Source organism: Lagopus muta, chromosome 1 (assembly GCF_023343835.1).
Source record: "Lagopus muta isolate bLagMut1 chromosome 1, bLagMut1 primary, whole genome shotgun sequence".
Taxonomy (NCBI): Eukaryota; Metazoa; Chordata; class Aves; order Galliformes; family Phasianidae; genus Lagopus; species Lagopus muta.
In genome coordinates, this window is record NC_064433.1 from 142245781 (window position 1) to 142272495 (window position 26715).

Sequence of the window (26715 nt, forward strand, 5' to 3'; positions counted from 1 at the left end):
AATTGTGTCTCAGGGCCCAATGGAACCAGAAGCCTAATACTGTGAAGTATGGTTGAAGTCAGCCAGAATGAATTTAGGCAAGGGTTATACCCTTGGCAGCCTTTTATTTAGCACTGTAGACATACTTGATAACATATCCACAACATAAATAATGTATTTTTTTCTCTGTTGAAAGTGTTTCTTTTACCCAAATTCAACCTACTGCATTTTGTCAACATTCTTTAGTTTTCGGATTTTTTTTTTTACCATCCTTTTGAACAGTTTGTTCAAATAAAATTGAGCTTCATTTTCAATTTTAATGGAGTTACAGGTGTAAATTGTAGTAACTGAGCGGCTGCTTTATCTTAAATTTTAATCCAATACAGGTACAAATATGTTGACATATATTTATTAATGATTGTTTATGAAGGTGGATAGTGATAGGACAAGGGGAATGGTTTTAAACTGAGATAAGGGAAGTTTAGGTTAGATATTAGGAGGAAGTTTTTCGCATAGAGGGTGGTGACACACTGGAACTGGTTGCCCAAGGAGATTGTGGATGCCCCATCCCTGGAGGCATTCAAGGCCAGGCTGATGGTTGGCAATCCTGCACATAGCAGGGGGTTGATACTAGCTGACCATTGTGGTCCTTTTCAACTCAGGCCCTTCTATGATTCTATGATTTATGCAAAGCTGAATGAATTATGGCTATGAAAGTTTTCCCGTATGCGTCTTTTTGTGCAGCTCTCATTCATGTCCAAAAATTTACCAGATCCATGTCTTCAGACTAGTGATAAAAAGGGCATTTCTTACTTTAGTGAGCACTATTTTTATTTCATACTTTAGTGAATACTGTTGGTGATGGGTGGATGGTTGGACTGGATGATCTTGAAGGTCTTTTCAAACCTTAGTGATTCTGTGATTCTGTGAAAACAAAAACACTTATTTAGCCTTTCTGGTTTTGTTTAATTTAAATGTAATTTACTGTTAATTGGACTTTGTTCAAAGTTGCTATTGGCAAATCAGACATCATGGCAAGTATGATAATTTGGATAAGAAAAACAGGTCTGGACTACTGCTGAATAAGTGCTCGTATCAGTTTGCAGTGTCATCTATCTGTATCATGCTCAAAGCATGGTATGCATGCAGGGCCATGTAGTGCACCCTGTCAAGAGGGTAGCACAGTTATGATATCATCACTTTATTCTTCAAATACAAGCCCTAAGGGAGATTTCCAGTGAAAAAAATGTTAGTATATAGCAGCACACTGTAATGTACCAGACAATATTAATTTAAAACTATCCTGCAGTGAGACCCCCTGAACTTTCTCCAGTGGTTTGAACTTTGCACACTCACCATGAAATTACTCTGGGCAGCTGGCCATTTCCTAAATAAACTGTATGTACATTGGTAGTACAAGATTTTAATTTTGGACACGATTGATCTCAACTTGTTATGAAAACTGTCAACTCAAATGTAAGAGTTTGAGCAATTACACTGAACATTACATTTTTCACAATCATTTAATTTCATTGAAGTATTTACACAGCATTTCAGTGAATTTCACAGACTGCAGGAAAAGTGAATCTTTCATTCTTTACAAATTGCACATTGCTAGCTCTTCTTTCAATCATAATTAAATGAACAGAGAGCAACAACAACAACAAAAATGTTAGGAAGGATAGGTCTCATCCCCTGGGATATGATTAACTCTGTTTTTCCTCTGGCATGTTCTCACCAATGTGTCAATGTCCTAGAAACTCAATGACTGTGTTAAATTTGAGTTTTCAGTTTGCCTTGCCAAGAACATTACTTTCAAGGATGTTTCTGTCTTTAAATGCAAATTGGTGATATGAACAGATACCTCAGCTCTTTGAACTGTTCAAGTCATCATGCTCACATTACCTGACCCCAGAGCTCTTCTATGGCCTAAGCTGTTAGCTCCTGTCTATCAGGGAAGTCACAATACATGCTTGAGAAGAATTGTTACTTTCGCCCTAATGACACTGACTGTGATTAAGATCTGTGAGATGATAGTACTACAATGTTTTAAGATAGAAAAGACTGAGGTCCACCATTTAATTTTTTATTGATTTCTCCGGGTTCTTCGTAGCAATGTGTGGCTGAAGTACTCAAATATAGCACATATTTCAATTTTCTTAAATTTCACACTTTCGTTTCTAAAACATAGATGAGAGAGCTTTTGTAGTTGGTTGTTTGGCATCTCTGTTGGCCTGGCCAGGGCAGTGTGATTCTATGGGAGATGCCAGCTTCCTGCTGGGAGGACTGTTATCTCCAATAGGGCAGTGATTGCTTTGCTGGCTGTCCTGATTCAAATGTCTGACCACCACCAGTGTGCATATACGTTAAGAAGCTGACCCTGCCCCTTTTTCCCAGTAGACATTACCTGCTGTCCCTTTTATTGCCCTTGCCACTCCCTTCTTCCACTTTCACCAGCATTCATACTACTGTATGTACTTAGGACAACTGCTTATGGGTTTCCTCCAAAAACAATCTGTTTTGCATACCAACATATCTACCCAAACTAAATCACCAAGCAGCGAGTACAGATGGTTGGGGGGACTCACTTCAAATTGTTTTGAGCCAAATGGAAGCATAGCCATAATGTCATACTGAAAAAAGATGTAAATATCACCAGTAAGTTTGCCTTGTTACAGTTGTCCTTTGTATTTATCTGTAGCAATTGTGTGAACCAGATCTAGAGTTCTTGGTGCCATGAACTTGTATCTGAATGCATTGTTCAAGATACTATGAACCACTGGAATCCCACATTAAGATTTCCTCCCCTTTACTCTCCACCACATTTTGATAAGTTCTTCTGATCTTGGCTCAGAGTAGACAGCAGTACTGTATATATTGTGCCACTAAATTTGACCATATGAACTTAAGAACCATGAAAATAGTGGAAATAGACATAAATTCCTTCTATGGAACTGGGCTAACCAAATAGTGAGCAGTGAACTGTTCCCAGTAGGCTATTTGGAGCTGGAGACCAAGAGACCAGCATAGCACATCAAGCCATTTCCTTGCCAATAGTAATAATAATAATAAAATAAAAATCATAGAGAAAATGTCTTGAGTTCTGAAGTTTTATTTTGGATTTAGATGTTGCTAAAAAATTCTGCACCATCATCACTACATTTCAGCTTCATTTTTTATCTTTAAAAATGTGTTACGTGTTAAAGAAGGTTCAAATGTGAAGGATTTAAGCAACAATATAAAATGGGATGTATGTCATGCAGAGCAACAATTACACCCTAAATGTGTAGAGAAGAACTCAGGGAAGCTATATTCTTCATGGTCCCCAATATGTAATATTATCACAGCATGTGTAATTGGAGAGATTCTGTAGCAATGCTTTGACTTTAGGTTATTTTAAAATAACCTAGATAATAAGCCTATCTTGGATCATTCTCCTAGTTGGGTGGGGGTATTACTATTCCCTCACTTGTCACTTTAGCTATGCAGTTCCCTGTTTCCAAGCAGTCTTTGATCTGTTCTGTACTGAGACTTCAGGCAGCACCGCAATCTATCATAAGCTCTCTATCTTGCATACTCTGACTTTTGTAAATGGGAGTCCATAGCTGCAAGAGACATAATAAATCCATGCCTAAACCTACCTGTTTGTACAATGATTTATTACTAAAAGCAAACTAGCAGATACTCAAAACCCTCTTTTTCCTCTAAAACTTTCCCCTTCTCAAAGATTTTCAACACTATAATGTTGCAGAAGAGTCCTGGCAGATTATCCAATCCATTTTCCTGATACTCTGGCATTCGAAGGGTTCTGTATAGTGTGAATGAAATGATGAGGCATTTCCCTCCAGAGATCTCTCTGAACACTAATAGATTTTCCTGCAAGGATATCAATTTTTATTCTCAGCCTAAAAATTCCCTTTCTTAATTCCATCCTTGCTTTGGGGTACTCCGTTACAAATTCCATTCCTATGTTTGGGGTACTCCGTTACAAATATTCTGTTTTCAGATAATCTTCCATTATTTTAAATCTCCTCCTTTTGTTTTACTATCAGTTATGGTTGTTGAAATTTTAACGTTGGCCCCCTTTAGTCTTTCACTCATTTTTTCACCTCTGCCCCACTTGTTTCTGTAACTCTTCCCTTGTTTTCATGTCTCTCCACTGTTTTGGCTTGTCAGTGTGAGACAATGAAATGGCATTTAGAATTGAAAGCACACCCTGGAATAGGCTCCTCGTAGCAGCATAGAGCTGCAGATTTCTGAGCCATTTTTAAGACTATATCTAAACAAGAGAAATTGATTGCAAACATAGCCTTAGTCTGGTAATGTAAGTGGTGCCCAAATTGCCTTTTTGATGCTGTATTGAAGTAGAAGTTCTGGTATATCTTCTGCTCTTATTCTTGCTCTAGAATTATTTTCAGTCTTTATTATCTTCTGCCTCTACTTCTATTTCTGTCTCTCTTTTTGGTTCACTGCAGTATTTGCAGCCTTCACATTTTGAGATCAAGTGAATTTCATTAATGTCATAATTTCTTCTTCTAAAGGATCATTAAGGAAGCCATTAAATAGGACTGGACATAATACAGATTTATGCAACATTCCCCCTCTCTACTGATTCAGTACTTTACCATTAATCATTAGTCTTTGTTCGTAGCCTTTCAAACAGTTTCCAATCCACATGACAACTTGTATCCAACCGGATATGAATCGATTTCCAGTTTAAGCTGTCCTATGGCTGGAAGTGGGGATGTTGCTGATAGCATGACAGTGCAGCAGCGCAGTTCTTCTGTGTCATGCTGTGGAAGCATGCACTGCTTAAGGCAGTGCAAATGCTCCATTCGACTTCCATTCACCTTTGTAAAAATCTATAGCTGGTACCTGTGAGCAGTATTCCCTGCAGGTGTTGATTGTGCAAAACTTTTAAAATACATGTGCCCAGGCTCGTGCACATAAACTGGTGTGGGAAGGAGGACTGAACTTTGCAACTAAATAATATAAATCAGATGTGATTACGGAAATGGTACACAGTGCTTGAATACACAGAGGATAGAAATTAAATGTTTGATTTCCCATTTAATGCTAAATGTTAAAATGAATGTGTTTCATAGAATCCTTCTGATTGGTATTTTGTTGTGATGACACAAACTGAGTTGCTACATGCTCAGGATTGATACACTTAGTAATCAGAATTCAGGAATCACATGTCCATATCAAATTTCTTTAATCTTATATCATTAGATGTATCCATTATCTGTCCATGTACTGTTTTTACTGCCTTTTCAGTACTTAGATGTGTGGCAGTCCATGGCACAACCATTTTTGGATGTTTACAAATTCAACATTCATCATTTGAGTTGGTGCAGCTCCTTGTGAGAACTGCATTCTTTTGAGTCCTTTTTATTTCTTTTAATGCTCACATAAATACAATTTTCCTGTTATTTCCTTATTCTGAGGTCTGGATTCCTTTATAATTCCTCTCTTTACAAAACATTCTATTTTAATATTTTAGGGCTGTCAATACATACAGAAAAATGTGACTAATAAGAAAAGAACATGGATGTTTATTTCCTTCATAAAGTGTTAGGGAACTGAGAAGGAAACACAAGAATAAGCATATTGAATAGAGCACTAATATGTTTTGTATTTTAAAAGTAAAATTGTTAGCATTCCTCCTATTTTTTTATTTTCAGCTAAAGGCATGGTATTGTTCAGTACTTGTCAGTTTCTAGCACAAACAGACTAATATACTCCTGAGCTGGAAATGTACCCTCTGTAGTTCTTTGCTGCCATCTTCTGTTTCTTTAAGAGATTGCAATTATTCAAATTCTGAAAAACAAAGCTGCAATATCACAGAGCAACTTTTTTTTTTTTTTTTAATAGCTAAAGCAAAGTGAAGCAAATGCGGATACAAAGGAGAAGCTTCCCTTACGTCTACGCATCTTTGAAAAATTTCCAAACAGGCCACAAATGGTGAAAATCTCCAAGCTTCCTTCAGATTTCACCGTTCCAAAAATAAGGTATTGAAATATTTCCATTGGTAATACACTATTAGCCTGTCTGGTGTCACATAGCACCAACAACACTTAACTGTTTTGCCTATGGAGTAAGCAGCTAACAGAAAATCAAAGTAAAGCAAAATTAATATTGAAGTAGAAAGGAGCTGACATTTTATTTTTACCTGAAAAATACCCAATCTGTCATTATAACATATTAATGAAAGGAACTAGATCGACTGGAACCAACACAAATAAAATATAATTGAAAAGTACACTGTTGTCATTCCACTCCCATTCCAGGTTTAGGTTCTTAGCAGACAAGCAACAGTCTAATCAGTTCTTACTGACTTTTTAAAGATGAGATCAACTGACAGCAAATCATGAAGAGTGGATAGCACAGATCATCAAACAGCAGTTACATTGTGATGACCTTTTCCCCTCTTTGGACGACTGCTGTTACCACTTTCCTGCAAAACTCACTTCACAGTTGGCTTCTAGACCATCAGTTAATAATGCCATTCATTCTTCTTGACAAAATCCTAAGAAGGATTACAGAAATCTTAGGGCTGCTGCCTCAAATCTGCAGCAAATCAGATCTTCGAATCTGAAGCTATTCTACTACGTGAAACTCCAGACAAAATTAGTTATGATATAGTCAACACTGAAAACTGTAACTACTACTAAGCTACCGCTAAACTTAGAAGACAGCAAGATGAATGTACATTTGTTGTAAACATACAATTCTGCATTTTAAACGTGGCATATGTGAGGCACAGAATTGCTGAAGTGCCTTAATACTGGCATTCTGAGCAGTTATATGAACAGATGTTGTTTGAAGTCTTGAAGAAAGAATTTCTTGCAGGAAGTATGTTTCTTTTGGGTGATATCAGCGTTTGATTTATATTGCAGCAACAACTCACAGTGTAATGAGCTCAGAAGAGCCAAAAACTGCAAAAGGCACTTTAAATATTTAGCACTTTAATTAGCAAATAAATAGTCAAAATTCTCATAATTATTTTTAAAAGGAATTAAACTGTTTTCTTTGAAGCTACATGCAAGCCATTTACTTCTTAATTCAGCTACAGATTTAATAACTAAATTTATGTTTTATCAGTTATTTTTTCTGTACTCTGTCCATTTATTCATCTACAGTTTAGCATACCTTTTCCTTATTGCTCACCTTGGCACTAATGTGTTGTGACATACTATAAAGAAAACCAAATATTAACTTTTCTGGGGTCTTTAATCCATCAGTATCTTCTGTTTGTTCACAAGGGAAAGTTTCATGAAGCAGTTTATTGATCGCCAGCAACAAGACACCAGCTGTCTGCTGCGAAGACTTCCTTCAGCATCATCTTCATCCTGTGACCACTCTAAAAGATCAGCAATTGAGGAAAACAAATATATTGATCAAAAGGTAATTCAAGAGTATTCAGCACTATAGATCTTCCCTTGAGTATTGTGAAGAAAGATCTCAGATTACACAGTTTGTCAAATTACATAAAAGCAAATACAAGTGAACGCAAAATAAAAGGTTATGTTTAACTTTGATAGCCTAAAGCAGGCATCACAGCAGTTCCTCACTTGGTTTAAATTTTCCTCTCTCCTTTAGCTTAAAAACTCAGACTGTGGTACATAGTTTTGTTCAATTAATCCATCTTATGTACCTACATTTTTTTAGTCTTGCTGTTAATAATGAGAAGCTAGTAGAAAATTAAAAGCCTGTGAATACCACAGTGAATGTGTGATTGGCTTGCTACTTTTGAAGCATTGAAAACTCAGTCACTGAAGCAAGGTTGATTGTAATCAGTGGAGATAAGTAAAAATCTAAGAATTATTCTAGCTACTTAGAGGACATTTACATCTATGTAGATAGGTTTAGGAGTCACTAGAAAACAGATGCTGAACGTGTGCATTTGAGACTCATTGTGTTAAATGCTGATAGTCTCCCAAGTGGACTGGCATAGATGTTTGAATTTGAAAAATACCAGGATTGCTTGGAATGATGATGACTGTGGTGCTGCTGCATGAGTAAATGTTTGTGACTTCTGGCACCATATGTAACTACAGAGTCAGAAAAGCACTCCATGTGTGTTGTGGTAGATACTGGTTTCCCAGATTTCTAGTGGCATCTACACTGATATCAGTTCTTGATCACTTGTAAAATTATATAACTAATTAGTGACGTGTGTAAGTATTTTCATAACTGATAATGGGGTGCTCAAATCCTGTTTGAAGACTGACAAGAGGTTTGGAAGTACAGTTTAAGAATGACAGAGAGTCACAAGCGAGGAAAGGAAAGAGGACACATGTAGTTGTGCAATGTATTTGGCTTCTGTAGTAGGAGGTTTGCAACTAGAATTCAGGGTAGCAGGCAGAAAGTAGACAATGGAAAGTAATACTCTTCTGCTAATGAATGTCAAGAGACAATTTACAAACTACTGTTAATTTTCATGCCTACTGCAATGCAAGGGCTCCTTCCTGTAGAAGGATGTAGTCAATGGCATCAGTAAACCAAAGCTGAACAGGACAGCCTGAGAGGAAGGTCTGTGGTGCAGGTGTTGTTCATCAGACAAAGAATGCTATGGGATAGGATCAAGCCTGTATGTACACCATCTAATCTAACAAGCACAGAAGAGTTATCAGATAAGTTATTAACTGATAATCCTATGGGTCAGCAGAACTATGCCAAATGTTATTAAGGATGGACCTCAAACACTGTGCCAGGGAAATCAGTGATATTTATTTCATGTAATGAAGAGATGAGTGAGAGAGAGCTTAAGTATGTTCCAGCCACATACATAGGTCCACAGTGTGCAGTGCAGAGCTGTGCAATGATTTAGTAGGTCTGTTTGAATTGTAGTCTTAACTTTGTCTCATTGCTGTTTACAAAAGTTAGTCCTTTCTGGTTGTGTTTTAAGATAGCTGAATAAATGGCAGAGTTTATTGAATGAGATTTTTCAATATGAAAATAGAAGAGTATGCTCTTTTCCCTTCGCTCCAAGAGCAAATATGACTGATCTGACTTTACATTTTGAATTGAAATAAGTTTTTGCAAATTGTTTTTTGACTATTTAACCTGCTGTAAGTATGTACTTTTGGATTTTCTATGTCTCAAAGGTAGAATCAATTATGAGTAATATTTTCGACAAATGTAGCTAAACGTAAAGTATTTGCACATTCCTATTAAGAGGGAGTAAGCACCATGTAGGATTTTATGAAAGTAATTACTCTGGCTTTCTATAGTTACAGTTGCCAAGGCAACCTCACTTTTGTATGCACAAATCTTCTTAAAAATATCCTTAAAACAAGCTTGGAATGACTGGTTGTATTTAAATGTAGACCTTGCATGTATACCTTACTTTGCTTTGTAAAACAAAAGGAAACTTGACCAAACATTTTACAGGTATTAGTGCATAGCAGGGTGCATTTCCACTCCTCCAGATAACAATGTGATAGCTTCGGAAACTTTTCACATCTCTTTTGCATTGTAGTTGATAGAAAAAAATAGAATGGAACCAAAACGTGGGATTCTGCTGGCAGATTTGACTCTTTCCTTCCTTTGTGGTGCTCCTTTTTTTAAAAAAAAAAAAAAATTATGATATCACATGAACCTTGTAGTTATGGCAGAAAGGTAGCTTTACAGAGACAGAGGGAAATATGAAAACTATTCACAACACACTGGGAAATTTCTTATCTAACCAATATTTCCGTGAGTTCTTGGGCAAGAGATCAGGTTGAAATATGTGTTCACAAATGATTTTTTGGTGTGGGAAGATGAGACGAAAGGAAATTGACTGAAAATAAAGACATCTCACTGTGATGGCTCTTGGAAGTGAGCCTGAAGACTATTTGCAGCAAGATTCAGGGGGCAGAAAACAAACAAGCTATAAGATTTACAAGAAATCAGGTGTCTAATAAAATTCAGCTGTGGTAGTAGAGCATTGGCCTTGAGCTATTAACTTCAAGGCTAGAATCAAAGGAAAAAAGAAACACATCAGAGTGCTTTTTAAGAGACATACATCTTCTAGCAAGCCATTCTAAAAATTGTTGCTGAGAGGATGCTCCCAAATTAGTTACTTATCTTTGATCACACAACACAGCACATCACTCACTGTTAAATCATAATTCAAAACTGACAGGCTCACGAGATGAACTTTGAAAATGCCTATGGCTTATTATGTAGATATACCCATGTGCATGTTTACAGCTGTGGCACAGCAGGAGTGAATTGCAAAACAAAACAAAAGGGTTTTCAATATATCCACACAGTTTACTGCTCAGACTTTCACTTCTCATTTAGATGAAATAGTATAAACAAGTTGGTCTCTTTATTTCTTCATTTTTAAGATTAATTGGACAGTAGCAAATATTTATTTTTCTGTCTCCTTTACCATCGTGTTTCCTTTCACTTGCATGAGTTTTGCTTTTAGTTCTACAAGCAGTGAAGTTCATAGCCATTCCATTTTCCCTTTGGGAACAAGATCCGTAATTAAGGTCTAGCTCCTGTGGAAGCTCAGCCTCCCACACCATATGCCTCTCCCGTTGATTTCCTAGTTATAGCAGCAGCTGTATGATGGGAGGTGATAGCCAAAAAGAGAATGCTGATCTCGAAGGTAGCCACAGCTATTACCATGAAGGACTATGAATATTAAGCAGCAGACCTCATACTGCGTTCTGCGTTCTTTGGGGAGTCGGCATGCAGAGCAGGGCACTGAGGTGATGTGTTCATGATGACCTGTGTTACTTAGCAGGTGGGCTGCTGAGCTTTGCACCTGGTGGTTGTGGTTTTTTGCATGTGTCTGTTTGGCTTCATTCCCAGATATGATCCTGCTGTTATCTGATATCTGTTAAAGTTAGATGGGATGGGACACAAACGTCAACCCGATTATAAGCCTCATCCTGGAAGGGTCAGAGTACCTCCTTGGAGATCAACTCCCCTTGGTTTATGTAGAAATCTGTTTTCAGCACCTCAGGGAATGTTCATGATTTTATCTGGTTATTATTTTCCATACACATTCAACACATAAGACTGACCACAACCTTTGATGCATGCTGTTCAGCATCATGCATACTCCATTTCTGAGCTGCTGAGACATGCAATCTCTTCTTACTGTTTTTACTTAATGTGGTATTTTGTTCCAGCATGTCTTCAGGTCTGCTCTCAGCTTCTTCCGTTAACTATTCTGTTTCTTGCAAAAATAACTACTTCCATTCCAAAGATATTCTGAAAGAGTTTTTCTTTGCAGAAGTTGTTTGTAATTGTAGGAGCTGAAAAACCTTTTGGTACTGAAAACAGAAAGTCCTAAGATACCTTTTAGAAAATCATCAGGCACAAAGACACTCTTATAGACTGTATTCCTATTTTTAATTCTAAGAAGAGAAACTAGGATAGTATATTTATCCATGAACGGTCATTTTCTGAAGTGAATTGGCATTTCTTGTCATAAACTCATGTTCAAGGTTAATCAGCCTCTTCTGAACTTTTCTTTCCATGTTCTATTGTGCAAAGCAGAACTTGTACACAAAAAGTACAATAGAATTCTGCCATGTTTCTGATTATTTTGTTAGCTATGTGATTTGAAAAAAATAACCATATCTCCTTAATTCTGAATATAACAGAAGCTAATAAATTGAAATTGCACATGAATTCCAAGCAGAAAAGGATAGTGATATGTAAACATTAAGACTATATTTTTTTCTCAGGTATTTTTTGCAAAACTTTGTGAATAAATATCATCAAAAATCAAACAAACTGTACCCTAGTCTCCTCTCTCTGAGTATCTAAGTAGATCTCTGTCCACAACGTCACTGTCCTTACATCTCTTGTTAATTAAGCCTAGACAAGTTCTTCAGTCTTACCTACTTATGTCATCTGCAGGATATTGCCAAAAGCTATTTAGATAGAATGTTCAGAAGAGCCATTAAAACAATCTACCTGATAGAATAAGAATGGCTTGTGAGTCCATTATTTCTTGATTATTACAGCTTGATTTTCAAAGGAGATTATTTTTGTTCATGTCTGTTCTTACTGAGATCTTTCTAATGAAGTTAATATACGGAAACACCATGACACATTTCAGGTTTTCTGAAAATTAATTAGGATACTTTGTCTACTTTGCATCTTTTAGAGATTTGGGTTGTTGGCTTTTTTTTTCAGTTTAAGCAGATAAATAACAATGCTCGTATCTAAATAATAACATAAAATAATAATATAAAATAATGTATATATAAATATTATATATATAATATACTATAAATATAAAATAAATAATAAAATATAACATTATAATATAAATAATATATACAATAATATATATTAACTTACGTGAAAAGACAAATTTGTAAACTGTATTCTCATAAAGTGTTTTCACACTTCATCCTGTAATATTTTATTTTCTGACCGTATTTCAGAGCAGAGAAGGTAGAACTGCAATAATAAGGCACTGTTCTTGTTATGGTCTGTCTCAGGCTACTGGTGATTTTAAATTGCTTTGTCACTCTTTCCTCTATATAGGGTGCTAAGAATCCTGCCCAATTCTCAGTTACATTCTGAGACAAAGGTAACTGGGAACTGCATTCTTTGCCATTTTCAATGTGCCATGATTTGTCACTTCTATCAGTTACTGTCTTTCTATTTCATCAGATTTGCATTTACAGATTGAAGGTTTGATAGAAGATGCCTTAAAACACAAGGGACTGATCATACTCCTCTTGTTTCTTCAATCGACTAAAATTCAGACATGGCAAAATTGTTACAGCTCCTGTATTACGAGGCCTGATCTGAAAATAACACCTGGAGTGGAGCCTCTTGCTCTACTGCTATTCATCCAGCAGACTGTATCATGTCTCCATAATAGGTTGGCCAGGAGTCCATCCTTCTGTTGGCTGCCATGAGCCCCCTCTTTACAATATTTACTCAAAGTAAAGTCAAAGGACTTGAAGGGAGGGACTCTTCCTCCCTGGAGCTTCCATGTGTTTGTTTGAGATGAACTATTAGCATCCTCTTTAATTTTTGAGGGGATTTATAACTTTGCTGGTATTAGCTTTGTCCACATTTTCAGACTTTACTGAAAAAGATCCCTGGTTATGAAGGGCCATGTAGATTTTCCAGACCAATAATCAGCTAATTAGAATAGCTTGGCTTTCCAGGCAGCCAACAAGATCTACAAAAGGTATGAAGTCTATTTCAGGTCAGTGACTCTAGAGAGTTAAGGAGATTATGCCCACTTCTTCCAGACGTCTGATCAAAAGAGACAATAATTGATTCCTTGTTGCACTCATCTAATGGTAGACCACTTTCATGACTGTTTTGTGAGCCTGTTTCTTATAAAGAACAGCCGTGCTGAAGGACAGATTTTCAAAGTTGAAAGTTAGTTCTACTTTGAGTGGGGGAAATGGATCTCTAGAGGTTCCTTGCATCCTTTATGATTCTACAAGCATTAAGCAAAGTTTTCAAAAGACCTTTAGAAATTGCTCACTGATTTCCTTGTGATTCAGACATTTATCCTACATCAGTTCTCTTGAAAATTTTGGTAGGTGCTTGTCAACAATTTCCAGTTTTGTAGTTTGCTTTTCATAACTTTTTAGTTTTCTGTCACATTTGTTTTGATAGAGTCTGGTATCTGCAGGCCAAAGATGCATAAACAGGATATCTTGAAAAAATGAAAAAATAACTATGCCTGCATTTGAGAGGCTACACAGCAAACTCTTTTGGGCCAAATATATCTTGTATTTAATGGAATGCTCAAGTCTTGAACAGACTCTGCACAAATAAACATTATTTCCTCACTGTTTCTTAAATATAACTCTAAAATATCACTTATTGCACTGTCTCCTCATATATACCCTCATATATATGTTTAAATATGTTTAACTTAATCTGTTCTTTCAGCAAGCCTGCATAAATCATCAATAGGCATTGAGCAAATTGCAAACTGAAACAGAAACTTTAGATTATTTTTTTCCCCTTGCTTGGAATTTCTGGCATGATTCAGAAGAGTATTCCCATACAATCTAAAAGTTGTTTATAAATTATTGCTATTAAGAGCACTACACTGAAATTCTAATGTTTGTATAACACTTAAGAGATTGCCTTCGAAAAATCTATTGTGTTTTTTTGGGGTTTTTTTTGGTCATTATTGGCTACACTTGTCAGACATCTGTATCCCATTATTTTCTTGTGAGTTTGTCTCACCTTTTGCTGCAGAACACCCACCAATACTGGTTTGTCTCTCCTGCCAACTCTGCAACAATACAAAAATGTTATGCTATGTCATCACATAGTTTAACACAATTTAACCTGTTGATAAGACAAAATTCTATGTCAAATTCAATTTGAAAACAATTGCTTTGTGCAGAGCTTGCTGCAGTTTATATACCACAAACACATCACTAGAAAAATATATCAAAAGTTTGACAATAAATGGCATTTCTCAAAACTTAGAACAAGTGAGACATACCTAAACTGTTATGAGTTGTTACAGATCCCCCTGAAGTCAGCGCTGCTGTGCCAGTATACTTTGGTTATGGAACTGATCCTAATTTGTCATCTAGCAAAGACACTGTTCTGTGATTCTTTCCTTAAATCTCATGCAAATAATTCTCTCTCGAATTTTTAAGCATACTACTAAAGATTTTCATTTCACATGTCTGCAGTACCTTTCCAAAGCAGCGGGTGGCACTTGCAGAGCAACAATAGTCAGTGATTTAGCTGCCTTTACAGCGGATACAGCGGTTCACTGCTTTGTCCCTGTCACTTTGGACAAACAGAACTATATGGGAACGCAGAATTCAGATCAGGTTCACACTGACAGGACTGAGTCATTCTGTCTTCCCAAAGACTTTCCTACCAACAGCAGCAATGAAGGGTGCTAGTATTTGTTGAAGAGGCAGTACATACAGATTTCCTAATTCTGTGTCCACGGGCATGGTTGTATAAATAAACTGAAAGGAATGTGGAAATCAAGAGATGTTTTATTCATGGTATTATGGAAGCACATGTTTTCCATCGAAAATCATTTCATCCAGGAAGTATTACTGGTACCTTACTGACCTGTCACAGCTGTTCCTTTGTAAGTCCAAGAAACTCTGAAAATATATGAAAAGCTAATAGATGCTGTTAGATCTCAGGACAGTGTCTTATGCTAAGAAAATATTGCTCTATAGCAGAACTTTATGTGGCCCTGTTATTTCTGCTCTAAGTGTACTTACGGCCTGTATAAATAAATAAATGTATATGAATAGCAGTACATTTGAGGATGCCCTCATAGTACATCACAATGTATGCTAAAAAAAAAACAGCAGGCTAAACAAGGAGGCACTAAAATAACCTCAGTAGATTATATACGGTATACAGTAGATTATATACAGTAATTCTGTATCATCTGATCAAGTAATGTCTTTTCTGAATTAAAACTGCCAGTAATTTCCTCTACAACAGTCAGAAACTCAGCAGGTATCACAAGTTTTTAATTGCCAGCCTCCTTCTCCATGCAGCATCTAGACATTATTAAATAACACAGTGATAACCAACCTCATTTTCTATTTCTGCAGTTCCATTGCATTTGCCTGGTGTGCTATGCAAATTTGAAAAATTAAACAGGAAACAGTCTGGTTGATTTATCTAATGCAGACACATTTAAAAATCTGTAGTAATCTTTGATTCTGACATACACATATTGATATTTGATGGCTGGTACTTTTAAGCATGAAATGTTGATTGTATGTACACATCTAAAAAAACTATTTTGTATTGCTGTCTCGCTCCAATTTATAGGAGGGAGAGGAGGTTCTTTTAATATCTGTATACCCTGCATAAGATTAAGAAACAACGGTTCAAATCTTGGCCCGGCCAGTTTATTACAGATCTTAATTAGGGAGACGGGGAAGGGGAGGATGGACACTATTATGAATTAGAGTAATGGGGAAGGGAAGGAGGGCGATAGAAAAGATAGAAAAGAAGAAGCAAGGAGTCTTTATAGGCAGCAAGAGGGAGATAGTCACCACCACGGATCCAGCGTGGTTTGTAGTTCAGTCACTGATCTTCAGTAGTGGTGAGTCATTGGGCATTGTTCTGTTGATGACAATGTGACCATGGTGATGATGGCCTCTTTTCAATGGTTTCAAAGTGGTCGAGTCAGCTGTCTTTGGACTGACAGCTCAAACCCAAAGTGGTTGAGTCAGCTCTCCTTGGAGTGGCAGCTTCTGGCTCTGGGATCTCAGCAGAAACTCCTTTATTCCCACCTTCCAGGCCTTGCCAGAAGATATTAGGGAGCAGGACTCTGCATCTGCATTCTGTTTTTCAAAGGACACGATGGTATCATTCCCCAGTTTTCCCATATCTAGCTGGAGCTGTTTAGTCACAGGCCAGATCTTCCACCAGTGAACACTCCTGAGCACTCTCTTCCGGAGGGAAGCAGCTCTGGAGGAAGGGGCTTTTAAATGTTCCCAACATGATGTCGATTGTCACACAGTAGCACCCATCACTTGCATCCTCAGCAAATCAATCAAGTCTTATCACAAGAGATACCTCAAGAAGCAAGCTTTGAGCCAAAAAAAACAAAGAAGGATTCTCACAATTGCTTCTACTGAATATTTTAAATTTAAGATAAATTCAGTGGTATTCCACTGAAACAAGAACTCCTAAGTCCTAAGGAGCAATCATCTTTAAAAGCTGTACACCCGGATTAAACAGCTGGATACCTGGCAGCCTAAACTCTATCACGGTGCACAGGTGGACATGGTGATAAACCTTCAGAACTGCACCTAAACCTAGAACTATCAAGTATGCTCTGACCATGGTTAAAGCCCAAGGCTGTACAGCTTCAGGCGTAAGTTTGATAGCTAGTTTTCTTCATAAGTCTCACTGACTGGAGCGAGGACTCAGAGGACATGCGTAGCCCTTGCCACAGAAGCTGTGCCACAGCCCTTGCCTGTTAGAAGCTATTGTTTCGGTCTTACTCGCTGCCACTGGGTGGCATGGAGGGCACTAACTGTATCTGCACAAATGCTCTGCTTTTCCAGAGCACCTTCCCTTGCTGACAGCCTGGGTGAATTTTCTTTTTTGGGCCACTCGCTTAATGCCAAAGTGTTTTTACATCTCTTTTAAACATCTAAAAGAAGTGGTCTGTGGCAGATAGGAAGCTGCAGAAAAAATCAGGAAACTCAATTTGATTCATTTTTTCTGACACTTAGCAAAAACTGGATTTGGAAGGAAATAAATGCTTTCTCTGTTCAAAATCTTTTATTTTTCTATGCTACGTGAGCAAGCAAATAATTTACACTAGAAATAAGTGGACATCAGGCATTAGTAGGCAATCCTTAATTTTCCTTGGTGTTTGATCTAATTGTAATTATTCTATGACAATTATTTGTACAAGAACAAAAAAAAAAACTGAAACAAATAGACAAAGACAGTTTTCCACCTTCATTATCCCCATAAGTTTAATGTAGACCTTAAAAAAAATAATAACAACTAACACCTTGCAAAATAATAGGTACTATTGGTGTTTGGATTTTTTTTTCCAATCCCGATGCAAGAAAAACAAAATAGTTCTCTGAGATGCCAGTTGCTAATCACTGACGTTAGAAAAAATAAAGATGTGAAAGAGTTGCCATTGCTTTTTGTAGTGCAAGATATATTTGAACACACAGTAAGGTACCATATTTTGAAGTCTTATAAATGATTTTAAGCCCTTGGAAATGTATTTTAATATATGAAAGATTCACATCTACAGAACAATTAACTGGCCATTACAAGTGGGGCCTAAAAACAACAGCTATTTTGTTAAGAGAAGTCAAGGAAGTAAGTTTTAAGATATTTTCTAGGCTTCTGTTTTTCCTTATAGGGAGATATCTTCCTGTGAATCAGAGTTTGATCTAAGTCTTGAGAAGAATTCTAGCAAAATTGTTGTTGAGTGACTTTGGGTTTGTGGTAGCTTTTCAGAAATCTGTAATTAATGCATCTGTAAATAATCTCAAGTCCGTGAGTAATGAATCCTGAAGACACACATCAATTAGACTAGTCCATTATTTATAATAAATAGCTTTAAATAAATGCCCATTTCAGATTGATTTTATAAAAAAAAAAAAAAAAAAAAAAAAAAAAAGCTCCTAAATCTCTCTGTTTTCTTTAAGATAATGATCTCCAAACAGCTGGCAGAGTTAATTCTTATAAAGTGCTACAGGCTTTCTGCTCATTGTAGGTGAAGCTCCTCAACTTCTCCATTTTGGAGGAGGGAATAAAGTTACAAGAAAATGTTTTTTTCTTGTAACCCAGACTTTTCATTTAATATTAAGGAAGTGTTGAATAGCTTTAGCAAGAATATGCTTAAAATTGGATCAGAAATGGGCAGGAGAGGTGTAACAATGACAAAGGTGTTAGTTGGCCAGCTGGGGGAGAAAATAAATCTGTAGTAAAGGGAATAATATTAGTGCTAATCAAAACTTATCTGCTTCTTTGTACCAGAACTGGGTCAAGAATACCCAAAGCTGCGAGAAAAGGATAGGACTTAATGCAGTCAATAAACTTGCTCTGCAAGTTTTCATCTTTTTCTAGCATTGGTTTCCTGGCAAATAACATCAGGGACACAAGCTGTGAAAAATATCTGTATTATGGAGAAATATTTGTTTAATTTTAAGTATTCTCAGTGCTATGTTTCATTGGTCTATCAATATGCATGCTTTACTTTATGATAATTAAAACATACTTTTTTTTCTTGACTTTATAGCTTCGTAAATCTGTTTTCAGCATCAGAGCAAGAAATCTTCTGGAAAAAGAGGCAGCAATCAATAAAATCCTAAGGTAATGTCAGTGTCTTGTGACTTTGTTTTTCATTAATGTTACTGCAGGTGTAATATTAATAGTAGTCTATCCCTTTGTAGTATGTCTGTTACCTTAGTTATCAAAGATAAATTGTTCTTTGGGTACATCGCACACTAAAAGAGCAGTGAGAGAGAGGTTCTTCAATAAGTATTCGAATTCTGTACTGTGTAGAAAGATTCTGTTTCAACTGTTTTCACTTCTCCCATCAAAATTAACCCAAAAATAACTCCATGTAAACAGACTGACTTTATCTAGGGAATTCCAGCCTAGTTCTTACATAGTTGTGAGAATAAATATTCATGGAGATTGTATGCTTGAAAGCACAGACTACAGGTAATCATCTTCCAAGTAGGAAATGTACAGTGACAAAGACTCCAGAAGTGTGACTTCTCTAGAAGGGGTTCCTGATGTTTTGATAATAATTGCTCATTTTGGTACTCTGTTTAAAGTAAGTACTCACTACTGCAAGCAAGCAATACATACCCAAGTCTACAAGACCTGTTTGAGAAATGCTATGCTGCAGATTTTCATGCCACTGTCAGTTTTACATTAGAGTGATTATTGTGGATATAATGTGCATCAGCAATGCCAACAGATTATAGATCACTTTGACTTTGGAATGGCCTGCCCAGGGAGGTGGTGGAGTCGCCATCCCTGGCAGTGTTCAAGAGGCGCCTGGATGAGGAGCTACGAGAGATGGTTTAGTGCTTGTGGCACTGATAGGAATGGGAGGGTGGTTGGACTAGATGATCTTGCAGGTCGTTTCCAACCTTGTGATTCTGTGATTCTGTGACTTTATATTTACATTGTCACCAAAGCAGGTGCATTTTTAGAAAGTTATCAATGACTAGTCCTGAGGAAATAATTAGTATAAGTATTAATAATTCATTTGAGAAGTACAGCTGCAGAATTATATGTTGTAGGGCAAAGTTTTATGAGAAATGGTGCAATAGGAGTTCAGCATCTTTTCAAATTGCTTGGAATATTCCTTGGATTTGCATGCTATTTAAGCAATATCACAGCTTATTAGGTCTTTTTAATACTCTGTAAGAATACTGCACAGATAGAACTGTGGAAGTTAATGTGCAACTTTATCTGTCTTTAAGCACATTCTTATGAAACACAATTACTAATTCCAGTGAATGCTCTCTGTCAAAATATTACTGAGAAATATAAATAAAAGACCTAAGTATTCCTTTTAAATAAAATTTAGGGCACTTCAACTACACAAATATATCTTGATTTTTGCAAGCATTACTGTTATGGATAGATAAGAGGATTATTTGAATTAAACAAAAATCCTTAAAATTATTCGAGAAACAGATTTCTTGCCAGTGTTTTAGTAAAGCATTTGCAATTAATTTCCTTGTTATATTATAAAATATAATATTACCAAATTACCAATACAAATTACAAATATAATATTACCAAATATTACCAATGCCCATAGAGTTACAAAAATGTCAAGTTGCTTTAACGTTTTTCTGTACACTATAACACATAGAAAACATAAGGACAGAGAGAATACCTCACTTTTTAAAAATGTATTCTTAGTTATTAGTATATAGTATATATAAATATGTATGTAGGGTTTTCTGTGTGTTTCTTGGTTTGGTTTTTTGTTTTGTTTTGTTTTCCTGAATTCATCCATCAGCCCTGAACTTTTTCCTTTTCTGGAAAAGTCTGAAGCAGAGTGGGAAGAGAATCCAGATGAATCTTTGTTTCAGTTTATCAAGGTTCTCAAGGTTCCAGGACATAATTGGAAGACAGTCCCTGCAATTTCAATCCCACCGACTTGCATTTGGTCCTTCAGGCCAGGTCTTTGGATCAAAGAGGACTTCTCATCGATTCTTCTCTGAACAAAAATTTCAAAGGCAGAATAAGAATATTTTAAATTATTAGTTGAAAATAAAATAATAGATTAAAGTAACCTATTGAATGTGATAATTTAATCTACATTTATTGTGCTTTTCCATCTACTTCCTGAGTCATCACTGATGGATTTTTGAGGAACACAGAGAAAATGAGGAAACTTCTGTCACATAAGCAAAATGTGGGATCGTACATCTTGTAGTGCTTTATAGGGCTGCATGAAAGTCATTTACAAACAGGCAGTCTTTAATTTCATCCAGAGAAATAGAAATGAATAATATTTATTCTGTTGTCTACTAAAGCTCTCAGCAGTCTGGCTGAGGCAGGCAGGGCCCTCTGTGTCCCTCTGTGTCCCCGTGTCCCAGCCCCTGCTCCAGCAGCACCACCCAGAGCAGGGTGCCCAGGCCCACGGCCAGGCGGTTCTAGAGAGCTGCAGGGAGGAGACCCCACAGCCTCTGGGCAGCCTGTGCCAGTGCTCAGTTACTCTCATATTGTGGCTTCTTTCTTCCTTACCGCTAGGCTTTGATACGATGCGTTCCTCAGAACGAATAAAGTAGTTAAGTTGAGATGATGATTATTGTCATCAGGAGCAAAATCCAAACTTAGTCACTACCTTCTGAAATTTCCACAAGCACGGAACATCACAGGATTTCACCTGCCTCCTGTAAACACTAACAAAAAAGAAATGCTGACAGGTATCCATTGGTAAGAAGTTACTCTGATTTATGGTTTTGTGCCAAGTGGTAGATCCACTGTATTATAAATCACTTTGATATAGTTAGGGAGCTATGAAAGCTTTTACACTGTAAATACTGAAAAGCAAGTTTGCCAAACATCTACTTCTCACAGTATAGACACAATAGATCCTACTTTGAGAGAGGTGATAATGAATGTTGACTCCACGACATTCCTTCTTCTCTGCTGATTCTATCAAGTCTTCTGTAATCCAAAGGTAATAACTGGTTAGATGGAATGCTGTAACAGCAAGGCACAAATGACAGTGAGAATACAAAATTCTGTAATGAGTGTAGCACAATGTGTTTTTATAGTGTGATAGTACGATTGCACTTGATGACATTGATAGACATTGTAAGCTTCTCATTTTTGATCCAGATCTCATTTGGATCCATACACTTTTTATTTATGCGTTTTAATTCAAAAGAAGTAAAAATAGGAGAAAGGAATAAAACAGAAAGTCATACTGTATGAATAACATGGGAAGCCTTTTGCCATCAAGCATCATCGTGCTATGCTATCAAGAGCATTTATCCAGTCTTAGACTAGTGAACAGAATGGTTACTCTAATATCATGTAGATTTTTTTGTTTGTTTGTTTTCAAAAAAAAAAAAAAAACAAAAAAAAAAACAAAAAAACAAGATTCAGTTCATTAAAAAGCCTGAAAAAGCACCAGCTGAGTCTTGTGTGAGTTTCTCTAGATCACTTGCATAGCACAAAATGAGCTCTAAGTCATGTTAATGTAAAATCACAGTGTCCCGGAAAAGTGAAAATATTTTTCCAAGGATGGAATTTTATTTCCCAGCCATCAGAGTTCTTTCTGCTGCCTTTTAATGAAAATATTTCTTTTCTTTATGCAAATCCTGTAGCCAGCAAAAGAAATGCATGTCATTTAGCTATAGCATGCTTACTAACCAGGTCTCTGAATGAAGTGCTGATTTCTGACAAGGTAGTGTACGATATGTGTCAGCCAAAATTCATTAAAAGCAAATGAAAATTCAGCAAATGAATGGTGGGGAAAAAGCAAACAAACAAACAACAACAACAAAAACAACAACAAGGCACATAACAAAATGCTGAAATACCTTCCTGGAAAGGAAGGTTTTTCATATTACAGGTTATCAGCAATGCATAGCATTTCATTTCAACGAATATTTGGTTGCACTCAAAGATATGCTGTAAGTCTTGAGTATGTAAAAGTGTGCCAAGTACAGCTCTGAAAGGGAGATACTCTAAAATGACAGCTGCACTTGTACTTTCCCCTCCCTACTGCTGAAGAGCTGATGTTACAGATGACTCTTTTCACACTCAATGAATGAAGACCATAGAAGACATAAATTCTATGGCAAACTGAAAATGCTCTCAAAGATGACAGGATGTGAAGAAGGTTTATCAAATGACTGGTTATGTTGCAGAGTTGGAACACTTATTTTGGAAATAACACCTTTTCATGGAAAGTATTTTGCTGCTTTATTGTCATTATCTGTTAAATCCTTCACTTAGCTACCAGGTAACCAGGCTGACTTGTCTGAATGCACTACCTCAGAACTTATCACTTATACTGAAAGTGGTATGCCTTTATTAACATATTTCTTTGTAGGGCCTGCACTAGACAACGCATGCTGAGTGGGTCCTTTGAGGGGCAGCCTGCAAAGGAAAGGTCAATACTTAGTGTCCAGCATCACATACGACAAGAACGCAGGTAAGTGGACAGAAAGGATGGTTTAAAAATGATCTTAAAGTGAAGGCAATGTACAGAGTTAAATTTGAGCAATACCAGGTATGTGTAAAACTAAAATTACTTACTTCTGCAAAGAGTTGAGTTCTTCATTCTTCACTATAACCATAATGAAATTCATTGTAGTGTATAAATGGAAAGAGAGCCTTTTTATTTCAAATGCCATTTCCTTTGCTGACTACAAAGCTATCAATTTAAAGATCAGAAGGAAAGAAATTGACTTACGTTAGACCAGATTGAAAACAATTGAAGAACATATAAGCTTCTGATGTGAGAAAAAAATGATATGAATTTGAGATAATGTATGGCTGGAAAACAGTGCTTTATAATGGCCACCCAGTAAAGGTCAAAATTTAATCTTGAGATATATTGTTAAATTGATTATGATTATTTCAGATCGCTAAGACATGGTTCCAACAGCCAGCGAATCAGTAGAGGAAAATCTCTTGAAACCTTGACTCAAGATGTAAGTCCTCACAAAAAAGATGGTTTCAATTTGGGAGTATAAAAAATAGGAATATGTACTAAATAATGAATGCTTGTGTAAAGCTAATGTCTGTCTATGGTCTTGATTACAATTTGTCTTTTGAAATCTTGAAATCATAAAACAAATATTATAATTGCATTAGAATTATTTCTCAAAACAATTTGTTGGCATAGATATATCACTGATAAACTTACTGGTTTTGAAACACTTTCTGAAATTGATATCCTGAAGCTGTAGACACTCTATTAGGAAAACAAAAATTGCTGCACAGGACACCTCAAAAGACCTTACTCTAGAATTACAAAAATAACTCCACCTGGTGAAACAGCACTTCAAAATTCCAGTGGAAGTTTAACAGTATTTTTCAAACATGAAAACTGCCAGACAAAAGGATAAAAACTAGAAGAGGGAATGGTAGTCACATATTTTGCTCACAGATTTTGCTGTGGTATAGTTTCATGCAGTCAAGCACATCTTCATTTCTGCAGATTTGTAATTTTATGTCAAGGGGAGATTTTAGTCCCTCCATTTCCAACTGTGGCAGCCATTTTCTCAGTGCACTTCATATTTGAAAACAACTGCTTAAGAAGTAATTTCTGAACTACTTTGCATGACGGAAGAAAGAAACTGTGGGTAACATGTATCTTCAAGTAGACTATGACTGATAGTAAGGGTAACACCTGACATTACCCTTTCAGAAGTGCTCCAAAGTCTCACTGAACTCTGAACAGCAATATATATTGTAATCTCCACTGGATGAGTTCAGACGTTTTTCTTCACTTAGCCTCCTCTCTTCATATGTCTGTGCAGTCACTACCTGTATGCTGTGCACAACTCACTGTCTTCCTCCGTTTTGCCAAGCAGTACATACAGCAGATTTTAGAAACTGAAAGTATGCCTAAAGCCTTTTTTTTTCTGACTCCTAGTCCTTCAGTGGTGTTTGGATATAACAACTGAGCTTATGGGACCTTTGCTTTTCATATTAAAAGTTGCATTGAATAGTACTGCACACATGACATTAAAACTGAAATTAACCTTGCTGAATATAAAACCAACCCTACTGTAGATAGAAAATACTATACAAATATGCTTGACTGAGTTAACATGCAGTGTTTGGAAAGAAAGGCATTCATTTGAATATTTCCATGTAAAATACCATATCTTGCTTTCATCTGAAACATTAAAAAACGACACATGGACCTCATTCAAAAAAGACTGCTTCCCTTCTAGCATTCCAACACTGTGAGATACAGAAATGCACAGAGAGAAGACAGTGAGATAAAGATGATCCAAGAAAAGAAAGAACAAGCTGAAATGAAAAGGTATTTAAAAATGAAAAGTATAAATGCACACTTTTCTGTATTAAATATTCTCTATACGAAGGGAAAAGTGCAAAGAAAAAGAATGAGAGATTTTTGGCAGGTATAACGCATATCACTTAATAATTTACCTTCTATCTTTTAAAAGGAAAGTCCAAGAGGAGGAGCTGAGAGAGAATCACCCATATTTTGACAAACCACTTTTCATAGTTGGTCGTGAGCACAGGTTCAGGAATTTCTGCAGAGTGGTTGTAAGAGCTCGCTTTAACGCGTAAGTTTATGTTGTATCAGCTGTTGATTCAGACAGGTGTTTGCTTTCACATTCTCCGAAGGGATAGCATGGTATAAAGCCACCTTCTTTTAAACCTCTGTCTATGGCTGGCACCCTTATTTTGGGGCTCAATACACGCCATCTTTCCAGCCAACAGTCTCAGACAGAGGATGACTCACAAGCTTGGAATGTGGAAAGCCTGCTTTTCAGTGCGCGCTTGGCTATAGATTTCTCTCTGTATGCTTCAACAAGTTACTTTTAGGTAGAAAAGAAATGTTAGATAATCCGTTTTACAACATTCTTATTGAAGTGTTCTGCCACTTACATAAAAATATATCCTTGCATTAGGTGCCTGGGTTTACTCTGTAATTGCTAACTTGATTGTGATCCACTTTCTCATGAAGCAGTTTCAAATTACAGAAGCAAAATAAAACACATAAACATATATTCCCATCCAATTCTGAAACGTATGTCAATGCTGTCTAGCATTGTGATTACACAAGGGTAACAAAACATTTATGTCAATAGCAGTTTAATTTACATTATCATTACAAGAGTAAAACTGGTGTTGTTGAACAGTTATTTTTCATTCATTTAAAGTGTGCCTACTTCATATTTATTCTCAGCCAGCTTGCCAAGCAGCATATTCATAGAGATCTTTTCAAATAGGATAGGATACAGCATTTTTTTACTAAAAAGGCTGAGGAATGCTGCTGTATGCAATATGGGAACAAGGTATGAGCTTAAGAAGGCATAAAAATAAGTGGGTCCAGTGAAAAAACACCAAAACGTGTATTATGAATACTGAAGGATATAAGTGGCTGATCCTGGACTGTGGAGGATGCAACTTGTTCTCCTTGTATGCATCTTGCTTTCTTGCAGTTCGTAACCATGAAATCTCCTGTTGCAGTAATACCTCAAGTCAGGTCAGTCCTTTTTTCACTTTAAGCTCAGTGAGGAAGTGATGGCAATTTCACATCCCAATGACTAGAGCCCTCGCTTGGGATATAGGATTCCTCAGTGCAGATCCTTTCTGTGCATGATTTGCTATAAGGATTTGAAAGATATGTAAAAAGTGTCCTTAACCACTGGGACAGAGTGGATAGGATTCTTGGGAAGGATTCTTCTGCTGAAGTCATTCTGCTTTATATAAAAGACCTTAATAATTGCTGGAGCAGGATCTTATACTGCATCACCTGGATACATGCTTATTGGATACAGAGCATGGAAGCCTGTCTCACTGCCTAATTGCTGTTTGCATACTGTAGAGAAAGAAAGACAATTTCACAGGAAAAATCAGGTGTGGGTAGTACAAAATATTCATCAGAAAATGACAGAACAAGTAAAGAAGGAAATAAAGCTTGTGAAAGGAACTTTGTGTTGGTTGAAGATAATAATCTGGTTTCTGAGGTAAAAGAAAAGAACTCGAGAAAGCTTTTTGCAATATAAAATTCAGTAGAAAGTCACCCACAACCAAGATATAAAATTAAGTCCT

At 36.5% G+C, this 26715-nt stretch overlaps 1 protein-coding gene across 3 annotated transcripts in view; it reads left to right on the plus strand.

Annotated features, from left to right (window-relative positions):
* Positions 1–26715, plus strand: part of NALCN (sodium leak channel, non-selective) — a 212504-nt gene that overhangs the window by 158185 nt on the left and 27604 nt on the right. For all 3 annotated transcript variants that reach the window (XM_048929331.1, XM_048929321.1, XM_048929339.1), the window contains exons 16-22: positions 5857–5993; positions 7248–7389; positions 18704–18777; positions 23006–23107; positions 23540–23609; positions 24861–24952; positions 25098–25220. In XM_048929331.1, the coding sequence (XP_048785288.1) occupies positions 5857–5993; positions 7248–7389; positions 18704–18777; positions 23006–23107; positions 23540–23609; positions 24861–24952; positions 25098–25220 (740 nt within the window). The remainder of the gene's footprint in view (positions 1–5856; positions 5994–7247; positions 7390–18703; positions 18778–23005; positions 23108–23539; positions 23610–24860; positions 24953–25097; positions 25221–26715) is intronic.